This window comes from Talpa europaea, assembly GCF_964194135.1.
Source record: "Talpa europaea genome assembly, chromosome: 15".
NCBI lineage: Eukaryota > Metazoa > Chordata > Mammalia > Eulipotyphla > Talpidae > Talpa > Talpa europaea.
Window position 1 is genome coordinate 77,045,811 of NC_140083.1, and position 26,507 is coordinate 77,072,317.

The 26,507-nt window shown below is 57.7% G+C and overlaps 1 protein-coding gene across 3 annotated transcripts in view; it reads right to left on the reverse strand.

Annotated features, from left to right (window-relative positions):
* The window catches only part of FMNL3 (formin like 3), a gene marked incomplete at both ends in the record, with an annotated part of 48,520 nt that overhangs the window by 166 nt on the left and 21,847 nt on the right, over positions 1–26,507 (reverse strand). The window contains 25 exons of one of the 3 annotated variants that reach the window (XM_084256330.1): positions 647–746; positions 860–983; positions 1,252–1,344; positions 1,658–1,759; positions 2,078–2,238; positions 2,873–3,002; positions 3,104–3,184; positions 3,312–3,380; positions 3,473–3,707; positions 4,400–4,602; positions 4,786–4,910; positions 4,997–5,065; positions 5,754–6,033; positions 7,278–7,379; positions 7,741–7,890; positions 8,502–8,612; positions 9,188–9,262; positions 10,216–10,309; positions 10,628–10,704; positions 10,854–10,956; positions 12,109–12,267; positions 15,000–15,083; positions 18,145–18,221; positions 18,455–18,535; positions 20,468–20,551. In XM_084256330.1, coding sequence (XP_084112456.1) covers positions 655–746; positions 860–983; positions 1,252–1,344; positions 1,658–1,759; positions 2,078–2,238; positions 2,873–3,002; positions 3,104–3,184; positions 3,312–3,380; positions 3,473–3,707; positions 4,400–4,602; positions 4,786–4,910; positions 4,997–5,065; positions 5,754–6,033; positions 7,278–7,379; positions 7,741–7,890; positions 8,502–8,612; positions 9,188–9,262; positions 10,216–10,309; positions 10,628–10,704; positions 10,854–10,956; positions 12,109–12,267; positions 15,000–15,083; positions 18,145–18,221; positions 18,455–18,535; positions 20,468–20,551 — 2,961 coding nt within the window. Of the gene's footprint in view, positions 1–646; positions 747–859; positions 984–1,251; positions 1,345–1,657; positions 1,760–2,077; positions 2,239–2,872; positions 3,003–3,103; positions 3,185–3,311; positions 3,381–3,472; positions 3,708–4,399; positions 4,603–4,785; positions 4,911–4,996; positions 5,066–5,753; positions 6,034–7,277; positions 7,380–7,740; positions 7,891–8,501; positions 8,613–9,187; positions 9,263–10,215; positions 10,310–10,627; positions 10,705–10,853; positions 10,963–12,108; positions 12,268–14,999; positions 15,084–18,144; positions 18,222–18,454; positions 18,536–20,467; positions 20,552–26,507 lie in introns of all 3 variants that reach the window. The other 2 variants (XM_084256331.1, XM_084256332.1) reach the window with 2 other exon arrangements.

A 26,507-nucleotide genomic window follows, 5' to 3' on the forward strand; every position in this document is an offset into this window, starting at 1 on the left:
TGGCCCCACAGACCAGAGACCCACTCACCGGGCTGAGGAGGGAGAAGCTTAGAGAGAGGCTGGAGAGAGGGTCGGGGACTGATGGGCTCTGCATTTTCAGAGGACCAGGTGGGGTGACTAGAGGCCACTGGGCCATGGGCAGAAACAGGGCAGAGCTCCTCAAGAGCCAGAAGCTGGGAAGAGATCCCGAACAAACTGGGTATCAGGACACGGGTCCAGGGGCACTGATGCCCTTGGGCAGAAGCTACTTGCGGAGCTCTTAGGAGGAGGAAGACAGGACACCCAGGCACGGGGAAGGAGGCTGCAGCCTCAGTGCTCAGAGGTGGAGCGGCCTCAGCCCACCTGCCCCGGCTCAGCTCTCCACCAGCTCTGGCCACTCCCTGCCCCTTGCATCTTAGTGGAAGCCAGGACAGCATTAGTGGGAGAGCGCCGCCTTCCCAAGGACACATGCAAGGATAAGCCATGCTGCCTGGAGCTCGGGGCACGCAAGGAGCGGAGTACGCGCCCGTCACCGCGGGGCTCCAGGGTATGGTTCCAGGTCATGCAGAGGAGGAAGGGCCTCGGCTCGCAGGAGTCCTGGGAGGTGGGCATGCGGTGGGCATGCAGAGGGCAGCTGTGGTACCCGGTACCTGTCAAGGGCCCCAACCTTGGGGGTTAACAGTTTGACTCATCATGGTGGGCTGCATCGCAGAAGAAGCGTGAGCCCCGCTTGGCAGTGCGGGCCGTGAAAGGGACACTCTTCAGTACTGTGGCCCAGGAGAGAGACACAGTGGTCAGACCCCAAGGCCGCGGGCCGGTGTGGTTGGGAGCTGGGAGCCGAGCTCGGAGGCCAGGCCCCGGGGAGGGGACAGGGCCGCACCTGTGATGATGTCCTCGATGGTTCCGTCCTTCCCCTCGTAGACGGGCCGGTGCTCCTTGGCTTGGCGCCGCCGCAGCTCTGCGATGAGCTCCTGCTGCTGCCACTTGTTCCGCTGCGACGGGGTCTGCAGGCGAGCATCGGAAGGGGAGGGGGTCATCGGGAACCTGCAGGGACTGGCTCCTGCCCCACTGTGCAGTCTGAGGACTGTGCTGCAGGCCCCCCCACTGCCTGGGCGCCTCCCCTCCCCCAGCGCCCTCCCGTCCCTCGACTGCAGCCTCAGGCCCTCTGGGTGGTCTGCGGCTCCAGCTTTCTATCTCCTCTTGTGTTCTCCGCTCCACCCACTCCTCTTCCTTCGCCCTGTTCTCCAGGCCTCAGCTCTTGGTCCCACCCACCTTGGCATCCAGTTTCTTGGCTTCCTGAGCCAGCTGCTTCTCCCGCATTACCTCCTCCTGCTTTTTGCGGGCTTCATTCTCTTGTTCTGCTTCCTAAGAACCATGGAAGGTGGGGGTGAGGCTCACAGAGGCGGTGAGAGGAGGGGCTGACGCAGGGTGGAGTGGGTGGCAGTGGGACGCTAACCCCAGGTGGCCACCCTCTGGAGGGGCACTTCCTGCTCCGAACAATGACAGGAAGGGCCTGGGCCCCCACCCTGCCCACCAGTTCACGGCTAAGAGGCCTGTGGCCGGCTTCCATCCCTGCCTCCCAGGACTCAGGAGACGGAAAAGGCCCAGACTTGAAGCCCAGCCCTCTCCGTTCCAGTTTTCCCCGTCACTCTTCGTTCAGAGCATCTCTTCCGCTCACCTTGTACGAACGAATGAACCGGACAAACACCGGGAAGAACACAGAAGGAGGCGTGGTCTTGGGGCTCTCCCCGAAGTAGCGCACGACGGCACTGTAAGCTTCCTGGGAAAGGGGGCGCAGCAGGAGTCAGCCCCGCCGGGAAGGAGAAGTCTGGCTCCCCCCCCCCCGAGAGACAGGAGGGCCACAGAACGCAGGCTCCAGGGCCAGCGCGGGAACTAGCGACTCCTGCCCCGGGGGCTAGAAGAGAGCCTGGGGCTCCCCGCGGTGGGCTCTGCAGCCCCTCGGCACCCGGTGCCCTGTCTCTGCCAACAGCCCGCCAGCTGCTTGGTGAAAGTGCTTTGACCCAAGAACCAGGCCCTACCCAGGGAAGGCCAGCACCCTGGCCCCAGCTGCTCCCCCCCCGCCTGCGCCCGTGCTTGCCTCAGCGGTCTTGGCGTCACGCTGGAGCTTGTCCAATTTGCCTTCATTGGTGCCGAGGAAGTTCCGAAGGACGCTGTTGTCATGGATGCTGCACTCCCGCCGAATCAGCTCCATGCCCCGGCCCAGCTCCTTCACGTCTAGCAGCACGTTCTCCAGGGACACTGGTCACCAGAGCCCAGGCTGAGGCCTGTCCGGGCCCAACGTGCCCGCCCCCAGCCCATGCACAGTGCACTCTGCCCCCCCCCCCTTCAGCATGGGCTCATCTGGATCCTCATGCCCCTGCTCCCTGAGCCCCTGTGTGGACACGGAGAAGAGACACCGCCCGAGCGGGTCCTCACAGGAGTGAGGAAAGGCATGGTGGCTGTGCGTGCACGCCCCCGAAGAGCAAGGCCGCAAAGGAAGGCCAGCCAGAGAGGCTTCCGGTCTCTAACAGAGCGGTCTCAGGCCTGCCCAGGTGTTCATGAATGTGGCAGAACTATGAGCTACCTCCCATCTCTGGGCTTTCTGATTTTTCTAAACAGACCCCTCGGAGAAACGCAGCCTCCGTGGCCAGCCAGAGGAAGTTGGGAGTGGAGAGCCACAGCTGCCCTCCTGCCTGCTCTCACCGCACCCAGGTGGGAAGGGCTGGGTGGGCCTGGTGCCCACAGGAAGGCTCCCTCTGGGGTGGCCCCAGCGGAAAGCTTTGAAGCAGTCAGAAAGACAACGCGAGCCAGAAACAAAGGGGCCCAAGTGTTCCCTCTCCGCATGGCTTCCTGGGATTGTCCTGAGCTGGACCTGAGGGCAGGCTCCCCTCACCTGCTGCAGCCTTCTCCACAAAGTGCAGCTCGTGCCAGAAGTTGGCCAGGTCCGGGTATTTCTCCTTCACCGTCAAGGCGATGAAATGCAGCAGTGTCATCTTCCTGTCCGTGGACTTGGTGTCCAGCAGCTGGGAGAGAGGAGCAGGAGGCAACGCGAGAGGGCTGAACACCCTGGCTCCATGGCCGCTGCCCCCTGGCTAAGGGCCCCGTGTGGTCCCCACCATCTTACCAGGTCCAGGCTCTGCAGCTTGAAGCCGTACACAGCTCCTCGCTTGCTGCTGTTCATGTAGTTCCCCAGCGCGAGGATGATCTGCCAACGACGCAAGGGAGGAGAGGTCAGGTCAAGCTCCCAGGCCTCCTTCCTCTCTGGACAGCCCCAGGCCCCCCACTTCAGGACCTGGGAAACAGCAGTACCCCCATCCACAACCTCTCCCCACCTCCAGCATCTGCTTCAGCTTCTGTGAGGACTTGACCGAGGCCGAGGCTGCAATGATGGCGTTGAGTTGCTGGAAAGCAAAATGAAGAGCTGAGTAACCAGGCCAAGACAGGGGGGCCCCGGAGAGGGCAGGGAGGCGACCAGCAGGTAGAGCGGTTGTACCGGCGTAAGCATCTGCAGGTTGTCCTGGAAGTTGCCCAGGAAGGCCATGCCAGCCATTCGCTGGGTCAGCCGCTCCACCTTGCTGAAGAGCAGCATGAAGCGGTCCTCGGCCGCCAGCTCCTCCAGGGGCTGCCGCTCCCGCTCATACTGGCGCAGCAGCTTCACCTCAGCCTCGGTGGGCAGGAAGCGCATCAGGCACTCCACGAAGTCCACTGGGAGCGTCTGCAGGTCAAACCTGTGTAGGAGGGAGGGCCGCCTCAGGGCTCGTGTGTGCCCACACTGTGGGCTTCCCCTTTTATTCTCCAACTCCCAGAAGGACTGAGGGTGGGTGCTGTAAGCAGGACAGCCAGAAGCCAAGGACCCAGGACTCTCAGCCAGCAACTTCCACGCCCTATTAAAGCCCCCTTCAATGTCTTCCCTCTGCTCCTAGGGAGCCCCGATACCCACACGTGGCTTAGGAGGCCCAACCTGCAAGACTCTGCCCAGCTCTACCCGTTTCTCCTCTGCTCCTTACACGAAAGATGCCATCAATTTTCAGTCCCATGTTTCTCCTGCAGGCCCTGAACTGGATGTCAACTGCTTCCTCAGGTCACAAGTGAAATATCACCTCCCCTGGGCAGCCTGCCCTTATCACCAGGCTGTATGGTATCCCCTGTTCTCCCAAAGCTGCCAAAGCAGCTCAGTCACCAGGGTGGCTGCCACCCAGTGCTGCTGGACTTTGCCCACTAGACTGAGAGCTCCTCCAGTGAAGGTCTGGGCAGCACCCCACACAGCCCCACATAGCAAGAAAGCAGTGAGCTTTGGCCAAGCCAGTAAGTGACTGAGGGGTACGAGGCGGGTCTGTCAGGTGCTGTGCAATCCAGGAGCCTGAGAGAGAGCTGGGTTGCTAACTGGCTAGGGGCCAGGGTCAGGTCAGCAGATCCTCACGTGTGGATGGCCCTACAGATCTCCTCAGCCGAGCGGCCAGCCTTGCGTAGGGTGATGGCCAGGTTCTTGGCACGGTTGGCTTCCAACAGTGTCACCTTGCTGGCAGCCTTCTGTGCTGTCTTGTTCTTGGAGCAGATAAGGTCAAGGGCAGGGCCCTGGGCTTTCGTCTTGAACAGTTCTTCAAACTTGTCTAGGTCCAGGTCCTGGCAGGAATTGGCAGAAAGGGAAAATGCTGTGGCCTCACAGGCTGGAGGGGCCTGCGGCACGCCTGGCACCAGCTTGGCTCTGCTTCATGGGGGCCGGACTGTAGTCAGGAGATCTGGCTGAAAGAGTGAACGGGGCCCCACTCCCAGCCCCACCCCCACTGGGCCCCAGCCCCCCACTACCTCCAGGATCTTCTCATCATCAAGTTCACTGAAGACAGTGCCACTGATCTGGTTGGGTTTCAGTGCTGTCCAGTTGAAGACGGGCAGCCGGAACTTGGTCTTGATAGGTTTCTTGATGCGAATGGCTAGTTTGGAAGGAGGGTCAGTGAGCAGAGAGCAGGGACACCTTTCCATGGTTCCACAGGTCCTACCCAGAGCCTCGGACACTCACCTGACAGGCCTACTGTCAATACCACAGAGGGGGCAGCACCGGGGAGAGGTGGGGCTGGAGGACATTTATCTGGAGGAAGAAACGGCACAGTGGTCCAGGGTCAAGACATTCTTCAGAGGTCCCCCTTTTTGTCACCCCCCCATTGGTCCTTAAAGACATTCAGGGAAAGGCCTTGCACCAGGTGGTGCAAGGGGGTAAATCTCAGCACTGTGAAGCTGTCACCAGCCACTGCAGCACGAGTTTGATCCCCGGCCAGGAAGCTTCCCACATGGCACAGCAGACCTCTCCTGACTCGCCCAGTGCTCCCCTCAGCAGGGTATTTCAGTCAATTTGTCTGTTCTGCTCCCCACTCTGTCTCTGGTGAATCTTCTCACCTCCCTGCACCTCTGGCCTGTACCCCAGCTCTTGTACGCATAAATAATCTTTAAGAAAAAGACTTTCAGGGAAGGCAGCTGCCCAGCCTGCTCTCAGGGTTCCCAACTGACAGAGGCAGGTTGTGCCAATCTCTGACCCACTCTCCTGCTCTGGCCCAGGGGCGTGTCTTCAGAGGAGCCAGGAGCAGCATCTTTCTGATACTTAAACGTCCCCAGCAGCTTGAGCCTCCTTACATTCTAGCCCTCCCTTAGCTCTCTCCCATCTGGGTTTACAGCCTTCAAGCCACATCCCCAGCTTCTCCCTGTGGAAGACATTGCTGACTGGGGTTTTGGTCCGACAACTCAATGAGGCTGCCCCTCCTGGCTCCTGGGGTCCAGCTTACCTGGTAAAGGGGGAGGTGGCGGGGGCAAGGGAGGAGCTGGTGGTGGAGGCAGAGGTAGGGCCTCCTCGGAGGGCAGAGCGGGAGCCAGGGGGTCCAGGTCGGAGGGTAGCGCGCCCTCAGTCAGCTCCACATGGCCGACCCGGGCCAGCGCCTCACTGCCCGCTGACTCCAGGCCCCGGGCACTGGGGTCTAAGTGGCACTGGCGCTGGAAGGCCTCCTCCTTCTCTTTAATGAGCCGCCGCAGGGTGTGTACCTGGTGGCTCGTGTTCTCATAAGTCTCCTATAGGACAGAAGCACCATTAAGGGAAGAGTGAGCTGAAGCGGCAGGAGTCGCTGCCCCTAGGAGACTTCCTATCCAGAGGGCTCTCAGCAGAGGCGCCGAGCAGCAGAGACCCAGGCCGGGACCAGGGAAAGCTGGACTACAGACAACGAAAGAAGTGAGCAGAAGAGGTGGGCAGGAAAGCCAGCCTGGCTCAGCTGGCCCTGGAACGTCCTTCCTCTCTGCACCAGCCTTAGTCTCACCGGCCCCACAAGGCCAGAAGGTGCCCCTGTGCATCGTCCTCGACCTATCGCCAAGTAGTGACGGCTGCTCTCGCCACAGTCCTTTGAGCCTCACCACTCTCATTTCACTGGGCTTTGGATGATCTCTCACTGGGAGCCCCTATGGACAAGACCTGGCCTAGCCAGCTCTGTCTTCCAGATTCCCAACACAGCGCCTAAGATTCTTGTCAGGGGCTCAGCAGATGTGTGTTAAGCGCCGCAGAGCCAGCCTAGCTTTCTCCTCTGGAAGAAAAGACAGGTTGAGTCATGGTTTTACATCTAACAAACAGATGAAGGGAAGGAGAAGACACTGAAACCTCCCCGTTGAGGACACCAGGTGGCTGGCCTAATAAACAGCCGGGGCACAGGGCTCCTCTGGCCTGCTCACTCCCCGGGGCTGGAGAAGCGCATGGCGGTGCGGGGAGCGGAAGCAATGGGGGGTGGTGGCCTGGACTCCAGAGGCGCCCATGGGTGCCCCATCTGCTCCCACCTCTTCTGTGTGTGTCTGGGCCTCTCTGACTTCAGCTTCCCTCGCCAACTAAAAAATAAGGTGAAGGGCTTCTCTGGTGGCACGGGGTTACGTCTCAGCACCATCGATGTATCTATTGCCAGCCACTGTGGCCTGAGTTGGATCCCCAGCCAGGGAGCTGACCCACGTGGCGCAGCAGACCTCTCCTGTCTCGCCCGCTGCTCCCCTCAGCAGTGTGTTTCGGTAGATCTGCCTGTTCTGCTCCCCACTCTGTCTCTGGTGAATCCTCTCACCACGCCCCCCCACATCTCTGGCCTGCACCCCAACTTTTGCATGAAGAAATAAAAATTTTTTAAAAATCTTGAAAGAAAAATAAGGTGAAATCACCAGCCTACTCTCATCTGGGAGAACGAAGTCTAGAAGACATCTCATGACCGCCAAGGAAAGGAAAGGAAAGGAGGCTCCAAGCCCTGGGCCCAGCACCAGCCGGGGGCCCCTCCCAGATCACATGGTACCTTGATGCTCTCTAGTTCCTTCTCTCGCTGTAGCAGTTGCTTTTCTAGCTCTGCCACCCGCATCATGTTCTCATTCTCCAGATCCAGAAGTTTCTCCGTGAGCTGCAGGATCAGAAGGCAGGTTCAGGGCTGGACACTCAGTACAGTGTCCAATCAGGACCTGGGCCCAACTTTGCTGCCCAGGGCCCCAAAAGCAACAGAGCCGGGCGGCTCCCTGCATCATTCCTGTGGACCCAGCGTCTGAGACCACATGACACAGATATCAGGCCTGATGCCGCTTCACACCAGTCCTGGAGGTCAGTGTGTTCTGACCCAGCGCCCCAGCCACAGCATGCTCTGAAGAGCCTGTTGGGGCTTAACAGGGGCTCAATCTGGAGGCAAGTGGGTCAACCAAGCTCAGGATTCCCGGAACTCAGAACCCCACCCTGCGCAGCAGTCCCGACGGGCAAAGCAGGACACCTACATGGGACACGTGCTCCTCCAACTCCTCCACCTTCTCCAGGGCCACGTTCTTGGTCTCAGCATCCTCCAGCAGACCCCCCACATCGAACACATTGTCCAGGTAAGCCTGGATCTGCACCTGCAGCTTCTCACTCTCTGTGTGCCTTGACTTCTGGGGAAGAGCAGAGGGAGTGGTAATTGGGGAGCAGGCATAGGACTAGGGGAGCCTCCCGAGAAAGATCTAGTCCTCATCACCCTCCACAACCATCTCCTGAAGCCTAAGACCCAGGGAGTTGATACTGCAGTGTCATAGGGCGGCCTGGCCTCTGCAGGGGGCCTGAGTCCCAGGCACAAGGAGACAGGCCGGGTCCAGGGTACCCATGACTAGGCTCTTTTTTTTTTTTTTTTTTTTTAAAGAGGCATGTATATTTATTTATTTATTTGTTTGTTTGTTTGTACATGCACTGGGTACAGTCAGAAGCGCGGGAGGGTGAGAGAATTCACCAGAGCAGGGAGCAGAACAGGCAGAAGGACCGAAGTACACTGCTGATGGGAGCAGCGGGCGGCAGGAGAGGTCTGCGCGCCATGTGGGACCCTCTTCCGGTGGCCGGGGAGCAGCCGGGGATCGAACCGGCGCTGCAGAGGCTGCGGGCAGCTTCACAACCCAGCGCTCAACCGCTGCGCCACTGGGGAGGCCCATGACTAGGCTCTTGTAAAAGAAAAATTCCTTGTGATCGGTAAGCTGGCCTCTGCCCAAAACTGTTCAGACGCGAGCCCGCTCACCTGCAGGAACTCCTCCAGCCCCAGCTTGGTGAACTCATACTGCAGATGGACCCGGAAGTTCATATCCTCCACCGAGTGCACCACAATGTTGATAAACTGCATGCAGGCCACCTGAGGAGGAGGAGCCCAGAGAGGCAGAGACGGGAAGGGCATGGAGAGACGCAAGAGACAGGGGTGCGGGAGGCTGTTAAATCCATCATCATGGGGAGGGTGTCATCAAAAACAGTGAATAACATACAAAAGGTAAGTCTTTCTGGGAACAAGAGTACTTTAACTGAAAAATGTCAAGCCCAGGAGTCATTGTATGCAGGCCAGTAAATCACATGAGAAATCAATGCACGGGAGATACAGTTCTTTGGTTTCCTCTGCACAAGAGTTTGTATTTCTTGAGACAGCGCTACTTAAGCTGAAGACCCTAAGCTGAAGGGGAGAAGGTAGAGAAGAGACTGGGGAAAGGAAAGCAGCTCAAAATGGGGTGGTAAAGTCCAAAACGGGACAAGGGGATGGATCTGAGAGGCACAAGTTTCTCGAAGCTCTCTGGGGTAGGCGGTGGACAAGGAGCGTGTGCTGAGTAGAGAGAATCACTCTACATAGACTCTCAAAATACGCCATCTCCCTGGCCCCCGTTCTGAAGGAGCATGCAGGCCCCTGCGGGCCACGTGCCTGACCCAGGCCCCGTTCCTCACCATGAAGTCAATGTTGCTGTCCTCATTCCGGAAATACTCCATCAGTTTCTCAAAGCGGTGCAGCTCCTTGCATACCTGAGCAGGCAAAGTTTCTCACTGAAAGGCTCTGTCCCAGGTAGGGCCCAAGCCCCGAGCCCTGGCTCCCAGGACAGGTCCACACCAAGCATGACCACAGCTCGCCCTATGCCATGGGCCAGCTGCCCTGGGACCCTCATCAACATGCTGAGGTTGCTCAGCAAAGCCGTGCCCTTCATCTGGATTTCTGTGCCGCTGGGGGTAGGCCAAGAAGGAACACAGGGGTCTGCTATTGCCGAGTGATTGAAGGAAGGAAAGAGGAAGGAGAACATTGCTGGCCATGGTTAAGGCAGCAGGCTCAGGGCCTAGCGGGGACACGGGGGAGAGCCCAGGTTGCAGGAAAGCCCCTGTGCTGAAAGGGGTCTAGAGACTCCTCTTAGCCTCTGGCATCAAGGAGGAAGAGCCATTTCCTGGCTTGAACAATGGCTGCTAGGAAAGCGGCCCAAAGAGGAGGAAGGGGTGGGACCAGCAGCTGTGGGTGGATGTTGAGGAATCCTATGTTCAAGCAGACAGGGGTTTCAGGAAGGCCCAGAGGCTGGAGAAATTCCAAGTAGGGGCTCTTTCTCCCCTCCCCAACAACGAGGGAGGACCCCTGCCTGCCTTGCCCTCCGGCTGCACACACCTGCTTGGCTGCTACCGGTGAGCTCACTGCCTCAGAACCAGCAGGGAGGCCTGTACTCCAGGCCTCCCACAGTCTGTGATTTAAGTTTTCTAGGTGATTCTGAAGACATGGCGAGTTAAGGACTACCGGACGGCAGCCCTCAGCTACCTGAGGACATCTTCTCTGGCCATTCAATTTTCCTGGCACCATATCTGGTATGAATGAAGCCTGGCTGTGGTTAAAAAGAGGAGGGGGCAGCCTATTTAACTGAGCACTGGGGTGTCAGAACCACTGGGATGTGGAGATCACAGGAGAGGGCACTTACACACACACACAAATTCAGGACACTGACCTCTTTGAAATTGTCAAAGGCAGCAAGAATGATTTCATGACCTCCCCGCACCAAGCACACGGCTGCCAGGAGTTCTAGGACAAGGGCTTTGGTCCTAAGGGGCGAAGAAGGAAGATTAACGCCCTAACCGCCACACAGCTCACTCCATTTGCAACCGGGTGACTTCAGAGTGGAGACACCTCGCGGGGCGGGAGAGGGCTGCCGGCTTTCAAGGGCAGGGAAGAAAGGCCCCCCCCTCACCAAGCTGTGCGGACCTGAGGGAGGTCAGGGACCCTCCGCCCTCGGCAGAGGAGAGGGAGCTGAGCCGAGGCGCTGACCCAGGCCATGGGCCCCCCAGGACTTGATGTCAAAGATAAGCGGAGCCCAGGCCTCCAGAGCGCTGGGCAGAGGCAGGCAGGAAGGAGCGGCTCACCTGGGGTTCTTGTTGTTGAGACTGAGCGCAATCTCGTTGACCGCGTGGGGGTGGGACATGACCAAGTTGAATCCGTACTTCAGCCCGGGAAAGAGGAAAAGCACAGACCGCGCTGGTGAAGGCAGGCCCCGGCAGACCTCCCCGACCGCGGGCCCGCCAGCCGCCATCCAAGCTCTCCTGGCTTGGCAGAAGCGGCAGCGCCCCGAGACCAGCGCTGCCACCTTACCTGATAGTTCATGATGGCTCTGAGGCAGAGGATACAGACGTGGACATCATCCTTCTGGCTCACCAGGCGGGAGTTCTTCAGGGCCCTGCGCCCCGGGAGAGTGCTGTACCTGGGGGAGGGGGAGCTGCTGGTGAAGTGTCTGGGCTGCCCCTCAGCAGCAGCAGTAGAAATGGAGGAAAGAGTCCTCGCACCAACAGCCCAGAGAGAGAAGGTGCAGGAGGCAGGTGCTCAGCTGTTCTCGCCTCCCTGGAAAAGGTCACCTAGGACCCCAGCTTTATGAGCAGCCCCCAACTATCCTAAGTGCAGAGGCCTCTAAGCTGCAACCAGCAGGCGTGGAGGCCTCCGAGTCCTTGAGGTGGATCCCAGAGAGACGTTCATGTGAGCTCCCTTCTCCTTCCAGTCGCTGCATCTTCCACACATTCCCTGGGGTGGGGGCCTCTCGGCTCTACCCCACTTGTGAGTCCCCGGACAGGCAGAGGAGATGCAAGGCCTTGAGGAGGATACACCTGACTTTGCGCCACGCCCCTCCCCCACGATGCTTCATGAAAGGAGGAGGAAGCACGAAGGGCACCTGCTCATACATGACCAGACGATAAGCAGAGTCAGAGGGCAAAACCCAGGCCAGGCCAGGAGAAAAGCAGGATCACAGAGAGCAGAGAAAGGACCACAGACCCCGGAGGAAAGCCTCCCTGGTGGCAGGGGCTCTGGGGAGTCATTCAGTCCATCCTCTGCCTCCGGGCGGGATGGCTCCTAAGCGACTGCGGACGAGCCAACACATGGCAGCCTTGGAGAAAAAGGGCCTGAAAGGAAGACGTGACGGGGAGGCGAGCAGCGGGCAGGCGAGGGCCGGTCTCTGAGCAGTCGGCAGGCGGAGTGCGGAGCCGGAGGGAGAGACAGGAGGGCAGGAGCTGATCACCCAGTGAAAGCCAAGGAGCTGGATAAGACAAGCCCTGCCCGGGAGTCCCGGGAGGAACGGCAGAGCGAAAACATGGAATGGAGGGGCCCCCAGAGAGGGGGTGAGAGAGGGGAGAGCTGGAACCCCAGATGGGGTGCGCACAGTTGAGGTCGATGTACTTACCCAGGACAGATCGCTGGGCAGAGTCAAGGAGACAGAGAGGACAGACCAGAGACAGACGGGCAGGCAGAGGGCTAGAGAGCTGAGCCTGGAAGCGAGAGTGGGGGCGGCGCGTGAGCACTCACCGCGGGCACCTAACCCCGGGCCGGGCGGGGAGGGGGGCGGGCAGCGCGAGAGCACACATACCGGAGCACAGACTGGCGCGCAGAGCGAGCGAGGCTGTTGGTGAAGGGGGCTGACAGGGCGCTGGGTGGCTGCAGGTCCTCGATGGACCTGCTCCAGGACCGGAGCTTGTCAAACGCGCCATCGTCACCACTCTCCAGACCCTCAAAGTCAAACCTGGAGCAGGAAAGGACACACATGCGCACACACAGGACAAAGTCGGTGCCAAGCCCCCCCGGCGAGCCCACCCCGACCCTCAGACTCTCGGGCAGGAAGAAGCAAGGGCAGCGAGGCGAGAGAGCAGGGCTGGGCAGCAGACGTCCAGCTCCGGTCGGAGAGCAACCAACACCGGACAAGGCCGGAGCAGCACAGGCAGCACCAGGAGGGCAGCTGAGGAGATGGATGAGCAACTGCTGCTCCCCACTGGCCACACTACTCCCCGAGTGAGCTCCCCAGGGGCGCGAAGGGACCCGGGGATCTGGCCGTCCCAGCCGCAGCCTTAGGTGGGACATCTCTAAGAATCTGTGGCTGCTCGTGGAGAACCCGGCTCCAGGAGAGGTGGCGGGGGACAGGCCAACCGCAGGTCGTGCTGGTTGGCAAATAGCAGCAGCCGGGGGGCCTGGTTCTGTATTCGGCCCATGAGGGCAGATGTGAATGGAAGGGCAAGGCAGAGTGGACGGTTGCCTCTGCTCAGGAGGAGCGGCAAGGCGTGTGGGGGCTAGCCATCCTTGCACTGGGTTTTCTGTGGTTCTATTTGGAGCTTCTAGGTGTTTCTAGCATAGAGACTCTTTGGGCTTCAGCTTCCTTGGGGGAAGAAATTACAGGTTGAAGCTGTGGATTGGGGCCCTTCCGACCCTACAGGAGTTGTGATGGTTTCCTTTGCTCACTCCTCACTTCTGGGGCCAGAGGCCTGCCAGCACCAGCAGGCAAGAGGACAGCCTGAGATCACAAACCCACAGGGCTGCTCCTGCTACCCCACGTGGGGATACACCGCCCTGAGCACAGGCTCTGCTCCTCCTCCTCCTCCCTCCATAGGTCACTAAGGTCCAGTGAGCGTCTCTTAAGGCCCTGCCCCGAGGAAGCCCTCTGCTCTCACATGCAGCCTGGGGGGTGAAGGGCGCAGAGGCCATGGCTTTCTCAGTAGGAAATACACTGCAGGTGCCCGAGTGTTCCAAAGGAAGCAGGAGCAAAGCCCAGTCAGGAGATGTTTAATGGGGTGCTCAAGCAGACACGGGGCTTGTCGCTGACCACAGCTTGCCAGCGCTCCCTCCGTCAACAGCAGTATCCCCTGCTCCGGAACACACAGACCCCAACAGAGGCCGTCACGCGAACACGATCCGGCTTCACCCCTCTCCTCTCAACCTTCCCCAAACACCCACTCTCTCTCCCCCTCCCTGCCCTCCCCCCTCACCTTGGGGTCTTTCTTTTTTTAAAAGTTATGAATTAGTTTTATTTTTTTTAGATTTAATTTATTTTTGTGTAGAAGAACTGGGGTGTAGGCCAGAGGTACAGGGGGCAGAGTGTGTGTGTGAAAGGATTCACCAGGGACCGAGCGGGGAGCAGATCAGGCAGACTGACTGAATACACTGCTGAGGGGAGCAGCGGGCGGCAGGAGAGGTCTGCAGCGCCATGTGGGGAGCTCCCTGGCTGGGACTGAACTCAGGCCCTTGTGCTTGGGGTCTTTTAAAGGCAGCCTCGAGGCCCTGCCCTGACACTACAGAGCCATGGCTCCCGTGGATTTTGGTTGAGAGCAGCTGGAATTTGTTTGCTTTTCAAAACAGATAGGCTTATTTGGAAAAATAATCTATATCTTTCTACTACAAGAGCTCTGAATTAAAAAAAAACAATCACATCAGCAAGTCTTTTTCTTTTTTGTGTCTATAAAAGGAGCGGGTTTTAAAGAGACAGGAGGATCACAAGGCATGACTCCTGCAGGGCTAGGAAGGGGGAGTGGGCCCCTCTTGGATTTAACAGGGGGTGAGCTGGACCAGGGGACAGAGGAGAGGCGCTAGTCTGAATCCCTAAGGGAATGAGACCCCCCTGGAGGACGGAGAACAGCGGGCGGCAAGGACAGTAGCAAGAGAAGTGAGTCTAGGCGAGGGCTGAGGCCGGGACCGAGGGGTTCCCCAGGAAGACGGACTTTCCAGGGCTTAATCTGGGGAAAGTCCGGGGCGATCCAGGAAGGCTCTCTGGCTAGGAATGACATCAATCTTGGGTGTCAAGCGGGAGTGTGCTCGCGAATCCCTCTCCCCGCAGCTGAGGGAATTCCGGAACGTGCACCGCCTTGAGTGACAGCAGTTGCACAGGCTTGGTTGTGCCGGCACTAGGAAGAGCCTCACACGTGTCCTCTCCTAATCCTCGCCCCCGGGAGCGTGGGTCCTGCTCCCACACGGGGAGCAGTCGGCAGGACAGAGCCGCTGTCATCCTAGAAAGCCCCCGTTCCCCGCGCTGCCCCACTTTACTTCTCGTCCCTCCAGGCACCCAGCCTGCTGGAGAGGCCCCTGAATGCTGCGCTTTCGGTCTGGATCGAAGGTCATGCTCCCTGCTCCTGGGGTGACCTGGGGTAACCCTCTCACACCTAGAGACCCAACGCCTCAGCCCTCCACCCAGGCATCTCCCAGCAACCAGGACCTCCCCTTGGGCTGCTCACAGTCTGGAGTTTGGATCCTCTGGGTTCTGGCTCTGAACCCTCTTTCCACATTACTCTCCTCCTGCTCCCCCAAAAGACTTTCTCCGCCAGCCCCCTGGCATTTCTCAAAGACCCCGAGTACCCCTGGGCTGCCGGCCATGCCCACACTGCTGCCTGCGCCGCGCCCTCTCACTGGCCCTCGCCACCGTGACCTCGCCCTCCTCATCACTCAGAACCAGCGCATCCGGGGCCCGCGCCCCCGCCAGGGCAGCACACTCACATGACAGAGCACTGGGCGAAGGACAGGTAATCCACCAGCACGTCCAGGCCTTTGTTTTCATCATTCAGAAACTCCCGTACCCACCTGCAGACGAAAGTGGAGCAGCCACCGAAGTGGATTAAAGGTGAGGAGGGCAGGGGGTCTATAGCCCACAGCACCCCTCCTGGATTCAGGAACTTAGCAAAGGGCTGAGAACATTCTGAAGATCAAAACCCACAGCAGCCCCGGGTATGGTCACGTCACCAGCCTGAGCAGCCCCCGGGTAGGGTACCCATGGCAGGAGAGGGGGAGAAGGTACCACATCAGCCACACGAGTTTTCAGGAGCCCCCTCCTCAAGATCCAGGACCCCAGCTCCGCCATTTCTCTACCCCGGGTATCTAGCACGGGCCGGGGACACAGGCCGCGCCCAGCGCTGGAGGAGCTGGGCGGGGGTGGGGGGGAGGCGGCGCTCAAGAGCATCCCCTGCAAACCCTGCGCAGAGCCGTGCCTGACGGGCCAGCAGGCCCCCGACAGAACCCAGTCGAAGCACAGGTAGGAAAGGTCGCAGAGCACCGGAACAGAGGCAGGTCAGGCCAAAGGGCTGCCCGCCAAGTTCAAGGAAAGGTATTTGGGCAAGAAGGGGACACAGGGGGGTATGGGAGGTTGTGTTTAGTCAGGGTGCGCTCGGCCCCACAGGAAAGGGATGGGGGGACAATCGGGAACTCAAGTAAATCCACGATGGCAATGACTGCCCAGAGCCGAGAGAGGACTCGGGCCCCTCGGGCCAAGGAGGCAGGAAGGTTTGTCCACCCAGGCCTTGGGGTTGAGCTGCCGTCCCGGGAAGGTAAAGAGTGACTCTCAGGACCGTAATAGGATGGGTTCATTCCGCAGCAGAAAACTCTCAGGATGAAATCCTGACTCTTCTATTCTCTTAGACCATCGGGGGGGGCCTCTGCAGGCCAGCTGTGCCCAAGAGCCCTTAGCGGGCTGCTTCTCCCCCACAGCTGGAAAACCAGCGCCATGTTTGCCAGCCACACCCGGGGCTGCAGGGTTGGAGCACCAGGCCCAGCTGAGAGCTGGCAGCAGCTCCGGCTGAAGCTGACTGACACCGGAGCTGCCTGAAGTTAGCTTCCTCTCTGGGGGCGACCAGGCCTCCCGTTTCCTGTCTGTCTGCTCGCCAGCTCCCCACCCCCTTCTCATTTCCTGTCTGAGTCTACACTGCTATTTTCGGGATCTTGACACTTTGAGGAGAGGTTAAAGGGCACTTATGCAAGGCCGAGAAACCAATACAAACTAGGGAGAGGAGGAGCTGGAGAGGCTCTGGAATCTCACTTCCCAGCCTGCCCCTCGAGGGTCAGAGTTCCCATCGGCTACCCCTGCAGTTTCTGTAGGCCTGGGGCTAACCAAGCGGTGGCTTATGCAGGACCCTCCTCTCTCCACCTGGCCCTGGCCAGCTACCACTCTGCAGCACCCACAGCCCAGCCTGACAGCCTGACAAGCTCTTCCTGCCCAGAAATCCGGGAAGGATCCCTGCCCTCCCACATAACTCTACCGGGAGAAGTCACAGTTCAGATGACAGCGGCTCCTAAAATGCCAGACAAGGGCTGTTCCCTGGGAACCAAGAACCAGGTCTAGACCTCTAACTTGTATGCCAGCTCCTGAGCCTGGGAACCATTGCTGCTCTGGCCCGGCTCCTGGCCAGTGGCCAGCGGGGCCGGCACCAGGTAGAGGACAATGTCACACACTCTCAGTAGCCCTTTCCTGAGAAGAGCAGACCCCCGTCCTCACAGAGCAGGGCCTGTAAGGAAGATAAGGGTGCCTGAGGGAGGGAAGTCCCTACGAAGGAACGCGGTGGCAGGGTTTGGAGCAGCCACCGGTGTCACTCCTGCCCTGACACACAGCATCGGCCTGCGGGACGGACCGACATCTGAGGAAGCCCTGCCAGTTTCCCATCTGTGAGGCTTCACCAAATAAAGGTGTAGGCTCAGTTATGCTTCCTAGCGAGCCAGCTTTCAAAGTCTGCTTCACAGATGAGGTGTGGAAGCCAACGCTGGCGCAGCTAACGAGGCCAGGAACTGTCCCTTTCCTGTTCTCTCCTGCGCCATTTCCCTTGTGACTGCTGCTGCAGCAGCTGGCTACAGAGAGCAGCCTCTGTAAGGCTGAGGAGGCGCAGCAGGGAGTAGACTGGTGAGTGGCTACCTTGGCAGGAGGCGAAGGCAGACGACGCCCCGAGGCGCTATCCACCCCTGCTCTCCGGGACACAGGACCCTCAGGCTGGCACCGACCGCCACCCCCACTCCAGGCCCAGCTTCTCACTCATGTGAGTGCTCAATATTCAGGCAGGTCTCCAGCCTCTCTGCATACTCCATCCTATGTCTTCAGACCTTCGTATGTATGTGCGTGTGTGTGTGAGTGCGCACAGACCCACATGCACACATGCACACACACACACACACACGCAGGCAGGCAGGCAGTCTGTCTTTCTCTCTCCCTGTCACTTTCACCACAGATTCCTTTGCTGGGTATGGTTTTATAAAATGGAGGCCATGGTCTCCTTTCACTGTACCTCACACGTTAGCCCTCTCCCTCTTCACTAAGTCCTGGTTTCCCATTCAAGAGCTGGAAAAAGGGACTCCAGCAGTTCCCAGGGGCCCTGTCAATGGATGGGCAGTGCCACCCGTGAATACAGAAGACTTTCAACCCCTGCTCACCCCCTTAGATCCTCTCCCCTGGTGTTTCACGACGTTATTTCTGTTCATGGGCTAACATTAATCTTAGTTCAAGCTGGGCACCAAATAGTTCAGGAACTAGGTCTCAGCTCCCCAACACAATAGGCTCCCCCATCTCCAGCCTTTCCCGGGCCTCCCTTGGCCCAGCCCCAGGCCACAGCCAGACTCTCAGCCACTGCAGGAATAGACACCACCCTCTCAAAGCCACAGGCTGAGGACCCCAGGAGAGGCCCTGTGTTCACAGCAGCATCCACTCAGCAGTGGCAGGGCTGGGGGTGTGGGGGTGAAAAGGAACACTCAGAAGCCGTCACAGGGACAACTCTGCCTCAAAGTAGGGAGATAAGCCGGCAAACCATCCTCAGAGGACACCAGCTCCTCTGGGGCCAGCAATGGCCTGGGCCAGCTGAAGAGGCTCTGAGGACCCAGTTCCACTCACCCGATGTGGTTGGTCCGCAGTGAGATCTCCAGCTCCCTCAGTACTTTGGTGGACTCCTGCACCCTCCTCCTGAATTTCTGTAAACAGGAAATTTTCTGTCACAGATGGAGACCCCCAATCCAACTTTACCAAAGGGACAGAGAAGGAAAGGGAGGGATACAAGAGGGCAGTTATTGGCCTGCCCCCCATGACCAGCCAGCCACTCTGGGCCCAGGCTCCGAACACAGAAAATCAACTCCCACTGCTCAGAAGCAGAGACCTCACCCCAATCAAAGCTTGGCCCCACCGGACTCCCAGCCTCACACTTTACCTTGCGGGTTACACTGGGGTCCAAGAAACTCTGGAGTTTCTGGATATAAGTGTGGGGAGGATTCTTCACCTGGAATCTTTCCTGTAAGGGAAAAACACGTGTACACAGGCATCCCCAGTGCTAAGAGAGTGAGTCAGATCAGTCAGGCTTTGCTGTAAGGGGACCCAGCCTCCTGTTTGTCACCTTAACATTCCCCAAACCCTTGACTAATTCCTGGGTATTTCCCATCCGCTGCCATCTTCCCTTGTCCTAGTTAGTGCTCCCAGCCCTAAAACATCTTCCTGTGTCAAGAAATTATGTTCAAAGTCCACTGCTTGCTAAGAAGGGGGTAGATCACAGGGCTGTAAACAGCACCCAATACAACTGGGAAGTGTTCACGGCCTGACCAACTGATGGACGGGGGTTAGGAAGGCCAAGGGGACTGGAGCTTGGCTTTGTAGAATAGAATGCAGCTTTTTCAGTCCTGAACCCTGAAGTCGTTCTGGACTGCTCTGGAATTGTTAACATAGCTCAGGGCTGCAAACACACTTTCTGCTCCATGCCCAGGCCCTCTCTTCTGGGGTTTCCCGTTGGTGCAGGGGCTAAAGTCTCAGTGCTCTCAAGCTATCGCCAGTCACTGCGGCATGAATTCGGTCCCCTGCCAGGGAGCTGACCCACACGGCACAGCAGACCTCTCCTGTCTCGCCTGCTGCTCCCCTCAGCAGTGTGTTTCAGTAGATCCGCCTGTTCTGCTCCCCACTCTGTCTCTGGTGAATCCTCTCACCCCCCACACCTCTGGCCTACACCCCAGTTCTTGAATGCATAAATATCTTTTTTTTTTTTAAATTGACTCTCTTCTACATGGGGAACAAGACTAAGCCCTCCTCATTTTGACCCAAACTCCCCATCTGACTCTAGAGGAAATGCAGGGACAATGCAGGAGTTCTGGTATGTGAGGGCCTTCCCACTTAAGATAGCTAAAGACCTGGGGGAGGAAGAGGCCAGCAAGGGTCCAGAAGAATGATAGAATGTTAGCAAATAGAACTAAAAACAAAATGAAAGAAAGAAAAAAAGAAAGAAAGAAAAAAGAAAGGTTTGCAAGTTGAAACCATGTGACCTAGGAAGGAAGGAGAGGTTAGCAGTTGAAGAAACTCAGTACCACAGGGAGACTGTTCTCAGCCCCCAAGCAGGTGCTCGCCCCTCTGACCAGCTCCTGCTGGAGAAGGAGGAACCTGGACTAGGATCTCTAAAGTCTAATGTCAGCTCCTGACACACAAGCATGCCTGAGGAGGCAGGAGACGTGACAGTTGCTCAGGACAAGGCTCCACGGCAGCACAGCGCTGGGGGAGCCCACAGGAAGGAAGTGAAAGCTACTCTTTGCCCCGCAGACCTGCCTGTCTGACTTCAGAGACTCGTGACTTACAAGCCTCAAATGTGTGCAAGGCAAAGCATCAAGCTGCATGTGTTCCGCCTCGACTGAGCTAAGTAATGGTCTCTGTATTCTCTTCCAGCTCTCACACCCCTCATGCAGAGGAAGCGCTTGTCCGCATGTTCTGAAATTTGGGAATGGGTGTCTAGGGGACTGGGCTTCTCACTCCCCAAGACCTGAAGATTATGAGAAAAACTCTGCTATTTGCCAATTCTGGGGTAGAGTGAGAGGGAAACAGTTCTTGGGGTTACCCTGTCAGCAGAGCCCTCACCCCAGGAAAAGGCAGAAACAGGCTTTTCTGGGAAAACAATCAAACTCCTCGACTGCCTACCCTGTGCCCCAGACCTGCACCCACCTCTTGCAGGCCACTGCCCATTGGGAAGGGATCACGACAGCTCTTTGCAGGTGCTAGGCAAGCTTTTGGGGCCAACTATCTCTGCGAGGAGAGTCCTCTTGGAACAGAAAATGAGCATGGACTAAGGCCAAGTCCAAAACAGGGCTCCTCAAGGGACCACAGGGCTGCAATCAATGCAGTCTCGGGCCCTGCTGCCTTGCCCAGCGCAAAACCCAGCCTCCACCCCCTGGCCCTGCCCCACACTCCATACCTGGTCACAGATCAGATCCCACTTCTTCTCATTGTCGTACTGCCGCAGGAGTCGGGCCTTGTCAGGAGGCAGGTTCATGGAACTCTGGGGAAAGAGTCTGGGTCAACCGGGCCAAGGGCCCCACCCAAAGGAGAAGGCTAGGCTGCATGCACCCTCCCCCTCCTGGACCCTCAGGTTTCACCCTGACCCCGCCGATGAGACAGGACAGGACGGTCAACTGCCTCCCTTCATTTCAGGTTCAGGCCGGTGGATCGATGGCTCCCAACCATAGGCCATCAGTTTATTTTAAATGAAAATGAACAGATTAAAACAGAAGATACCAGAATTCACTGGCAGTGGGGAATATAAATAATATTTCATGCTTTTGTTTCTTTTGTATTTTCCGCGTATCCAGAATATGCACAAAGGTCATGCATTAAAATGTGTTTCTTAGCATGGGACAGGTCCAACAAGTTTGAAAGCCACCGGGCTAAAGCAGCAACTTTTTTTTTACTTCATTTATTTTCTTCTGTCATTGCTCATTATTGGACAGTATTTGATTTCTCCCTCAGGTGTAGTCCCCGTGATTCTACCACCACCAGAGTCCCCTGTGCGCTCCCCTCCCCTGCTGCAGGCCTCAGATCTACAGTCAGCTTGCAGGTTGTGTCTTTTTCCTGATCCTCTGTTTGGTTTCTCTATATTCTGCATATAAGTGAGATCATCTAGTATTTATCTTTTTTTCCTTCTGGCTTATTTCACAAAGCAGCAGCTTCTGACCTGCCCCGCCCCCAAGGTCTGAGAGGTGGACAGTGTTCCTGTATCAAGCGCACCCCAGGTGAAGTCCGAGTGCCCTGCAGCCTGTGGAGACACGACATCTTGCTCTCTTTTCCCCATGACAATGAGGACATTAGCATAAAGACAACACTTCAGTCTTCCTTAGGAAATAATATATATAATTTCAGTGTTTTAATTATTAGTAGCAAATTATTTATGACACACCTCCCAGCTATTAAGACACAGTACAGGCTTCCGTTGAGACACTCTAACCTGCACTAAGACAGACCAGGAGTCACTTTATTCTGTTCACTACAGTTTGTTAAAAGAATAAGAGTGTAAGTGAGAGAGTGAGTGGAAGCCCCACACAGGCCAGTCAAGGCTCTCGTCTGACCAGCTGGTGACCTCTGCTGCAAGTCACAGGCCCTGCCCCTGAAGGCAGACTTACATTTTAATCAGGTCCTCGCACCCACCCTGCCCCCGACATTCTGAATCAAAGGCGATCTCCTCTCTGAAGTATGACAACTGTCTGATAGCCCGCAAGACCTCCCACAAATCCAGCCCTTCCCCCAGCTCCTGCAGACCACCTGGAGGGCCGCCTCGCCTCTAACGACTGCTCAGGCATGGCTCAGCTCCTGGTAGCCCAAGCATGACTGTGTGGTTTTCCTGGGCCCACTCCTCCCAGCCCTGGGGATGTGAATCAGGCGTGCCCAGGGTCCCCAGGAGCCACACAGGCCCTGCACTTCTCCAGAAGCAGGAGTATCCTGGAAGTGAGCCCTCTCATTTCTAAGACACTGAAAGAAAACACGTTATTTGTACATGTCTCTCTTCGTGATGCATCTCCACACACATGTAACTCGCTGCACGCCCATCGGGCCCCCACACCTCTAAGAGGGTCTTACACCGTGACAGACACCCAGTAGAGGTAAGTTGATGGCACCTTATGGTTAAGATGTCCCCACCCCAAGCTATGGATCCGGCACCTGGCTGGACACGGGGTCACTGTGGCTGTAAATAGAAGGAAGTAGGGTAGAAGGCTCTGCCTTGTTTGAAATGCAAGAATTTAAATTAGCAGAGCAGAGTGGGGCAGCAGAAAGAAGGAAATTAGGGGAAGAGACCATGATATCACACCTCTGGCCAGAGTTTCTGCTGCCTCTGAATCTACCTGCACTTCCTCAGGAAACGGGCTAGCAGAATCCTCCCAACTACGACACAGTGCGGATGGCTGGGTGAGCAACTTCACACCCAGAATGTTCTCTCCGGCCCTACTTTGCTAAGGTCCAATCTCAGCATGCCTGTGGATGGCAGACAGCGAAGGGTGGGAGTCTACAACAAAACAGGAACCCAAAGGCTAAAGGTGAGCCTGGAGCAAGGTCTCCCACCTAACCGGGGCCAGGACACTGCCAGTTGAACCCAGAGAGAGTAGTGCATCCTGCCACCCGCCCGTCTCTCCCAGGTCCATGCCATGGTTTTCTGTTGTCTCCCCCAGAAGAAAGAGGCTGGGCAGGGCAGGAGAGAGCCTATCTCTCCTTAGCAGATATCGACACCAACTTCCTCCCTCAGCCACCCACCATCAGCTGCTGTGGCCACCATGTAAAATGGGGAGGGAATATCTGGGGGCCCCATCTCTTTCAGAGAAAGAGCAAAATCACCCCTCTTGGGAGCCCTAGCTTAAGAACAGGAAGGACGCACGTTGGGCACCTGGCCCAACCCTGGATGCCCAGGAGGGCTAGATCCCTGGAGCATGGAAACTGGTGACAGAAGCATGAATCAGCTCTGACCACAGGCCTAAGTCCTCCAGTCTAGAGCTTTGGGTGGCACTTTCCAAACCACAGTGATGCCAGCCTTCCCTGCTCACTGGGGCTAAAGCCAGTGGGGAGGGAAGTGGGGAAAGAGCTAGCACTCTTATAAGCCAGAGCTAGCACTGGCTTGGGGTGGAAGCCACTGCCAAGGGGGCAGGGCCTGGCCAGGGCAAGTGTCCCTCTGCCAGACAAGGGAGGCCTTCTGCCCCCCACCCATGCAGCAGTCCACAGGGCTCCTGTGTCCTGAGGAAGTGCTCTCCCTGAGGAAAGACAACTTCCTGAGTTCCAGAGATGGTCAGGGAGCAGGCCCGACGCGGTGCTGGGCTCTGTCAGAGGTCTGTTTCCTTGACATTTTCCTCCAGTGGTCCCACCGAGCCTGTGGGCTCTGGGAGGCTGAGCGGAGCTCTTGCCAACTCCTGGCTGAGACCCTTGTGGAAGAGGAAGGAGGCACAGCTATCCCAGGGCAGAGGATCCTGGACGTGGAGTCAAAGTGCAAGACCAACTCTGCGCTCTTCAGCGTTACTAGACCTGTGAACTCCTCATTCAGGCGAGATAATCTCACTCAGGGCGCGTGTGGAGCAGATGACAAACTGTCCATCTGTGTGTGAACATGGTGGCTGTTCTTCCCAGTTCCGCTTCCTCCTGAAGTTCCGTGTAACTGGGGACATCCCGAGGACCTGCCCTTTGGCATCTGGGGCTGCCTCTGGCCATCTTCCAGCACTGCTAGCTTGAGTCAGGCAGAGAGCCCTGCTCAGTGGCTGTCTCCCCCTCACCCCCGGGTTCTGGGGGCACAAGGGCCCAGCCCCTCCACCGAGGCTTCCTTCCCTCGCAGCTGAGGGCACTGGGGGGCCTGGCTGGAGAGGTTGCCTTTCCTGCTCTGCGCCCCCGGCCACGAGCCCCTCCTCATTTCCTTCCCACTGCAGGGGAAGGGAAGGGAAATGCTGGGGGGGCTGGAGTTTCCTTCAAAGCCATAAGCCCTACTCTGGGACTTGCCCCAACTCTGTTGGTCTCCTTGGGCCAGGCCTGGGGGAAAACCCAACAAACAGAAATAGGAACCACCAAAATTTCCTGGCCATTTCTGTTGGTCCCAGCCAATCACATTACAGGAAGAGACAAAACAGCGTAGCTCCTCTGAGAGACAGGCAGAGAGGTCTGAAGCCTTTCTGCAAAGGGGATTCTGGAGGTTTCAGGAAGGCAGTAGGGGCTGTTTATTGTGAGCAAATACAGATTGTGAGTCACGGTTTTATTACTGTTTTCCCTCTCAGAACCACCTCCCCACCAAGTCCCCAGCACTGGACACTTCTCGCAACTGTGGCAGCCCCAGCCCCCGAGCTCAGTCCATGGGAGTGAGGAGCCCTGGAAAGAGGAATTTAGAACTTTCCAGAGATGCAATGAGGCTGTCCCGGGGAACCACATGCTGTTGAGTCTCTGGCCACAGCTGCCACCAAGTCCTCTCTCTGGATGAGTCCACTATACAGGGGGCGGAGGTAGACAGTGGTCAAGAGGCATAGGTCCAGGAGCCCAGGAGGAGCTGCAGCCCTGGAGTCCCACCAGGGTCCCCCCACACAAACCGAAAACCCTGCCCCAAGTCAACGACAAATCAGGCACTACCCGGCACAAAAGCCCATGCCCAGCTGCCAAAGGGCAGAGCATCAGGAGTGGCCCAGCCTGTGCTCCACGTGTGTCTGGTGGGCAGTGGGCACAGCCATACCCGGCTGGGCACTGCTCCCAAAGGGCAAGAGCCCAAGGAGGTGGGAGGGACCAGCTCTGCTGCCATAGCCCCCTTGGCAGCCACAGCCAGCCTGCTGCAGTAGCAGCTCCCAGACAATGAGAGTTATTTTCAGCCAGCACTTTAACACAAGCCAGCTGGCCAGTGCGCAGGGCGGGAGTCCTCCACCCAGCCCGCCCAGACGGCCGGCAGGCAGGCAGGCAGGCAGGCAGGCAGGCAGGCAGGCAGCCCACACTGCCTGAGTTGCCGCCGCCTCTGCGTCAGTTTGTTTATCTCGTTGTTTCAGCGCAGCTCCTCCTAATTCCCCTCCAAAACTACAATGCTGTCAAGAGGACACCAAAGAATCAGAGTATGATCAAAGATCCAGGCGCTAAAATTAAGAAGGTCCAGACATGGGAAGCACAGCAGTCCCTCCAAACACCCACACTTTTCCCCAGCCCCGTGATTGGTGGGAGTCAGCGCAGGGGAAGAAACAGACCAGACTGGTGGCCAGATCTCACTGCACCTAGGCTGGGTTTGGCTTTGCTGCCAAGCTGGGAGACGAAGCTGGAGACTGCTCTCCTCAACTCCCTCCCTTTCATCTTCTTTTCAAGCTCAGGTTTGGAGAGATAACTCGAGACAGACAGCCTGGAATGAGCTCGAGTCAACTGTGAAAGGCTCTGGGAGAGGAACGGTATCCTGCAGTGGAAAGGAAATCACAGCAACAGTTGTTGACACTTGGCAGGAGGGAGAGGTAGCCTCCTCCGTGATGGGATGGGGGTGGGCACTACAGCCAGCCCCCTGCACACTGAGTGCGAGGATAGGAAGGGGTAGGTGGCAGCAGTCCCTGCCTGCCCAGGCCCTGGGCCCCCAGTTCTGCTGCCGTCAAATCCCACAGCCTCAACGGTGCAGCCAGCGCCCCATCTGCTCCTTGCCACTTCCATCTGTGACCCTATCAGAGGAGCTCATGAGTGCAACACAACTATACACGCGCGCGCACACACACACACACACAGTTTCCTATAGGCTTCGAACTACCCTATTAGACTTCTTGAGAAAGTTGCTGGGGTACCTCATGACAAAATGCATGAGAAAGTGGGTGCTCCTCGACAGACGCGACTGTAGTGGCTGATGTCTGGCTTTCTGTTTTTCTTTAATTGAAGCTATCACTTTGGGGACAAGCTGCCAGGGGAAAGTCAGCTTTCACAGGCTCTAAGTCCCGTCTGGAGAACGTGCTTCTGTGGTCACTGATGACTCTATAACCAGAAATGACTTGCTGAGCAGTTACGGGCCAAGTCCCTGAGCAGCCTGGAGGAAAAAGAGATGGATTCTCCAGATGTCTCAGGCTGAGCTCTGCAGCTCATGCCAGGGGAGTCTGATGAAGGAGGGCCCTAGAAGGTCAGCATCAAACAAAGAGGTGACTTTACCCAAATCTAACGATACCCCTGAGGGCCCCAGGGGACTCCTCCACTACAGCCCGAGAAGGCAAAAGAAGTTGGCCCTGTCCCCCTGCCACACTGTTGGCCTCACACCTGGTGTCAGATGACTTCTGCAGGTAACCTGGCCCCCGGATCCTGGCTGAGGACCACCCCCTTCTGGCTACTCAGTCAGAAAGCATATAATCTCAGATAGAACCCATCAGCCCTTCCCAACTAAGGCCCCAGGACCTAGCTAAAAAGCCACCAGCGCAGCAACTTGATCTGGCTCCTGGCTCCTGAGCCCCTCCTCGCGGTTAGCGAGACCCAGCACTCCCCACTGACACAGAACGGAAACTATT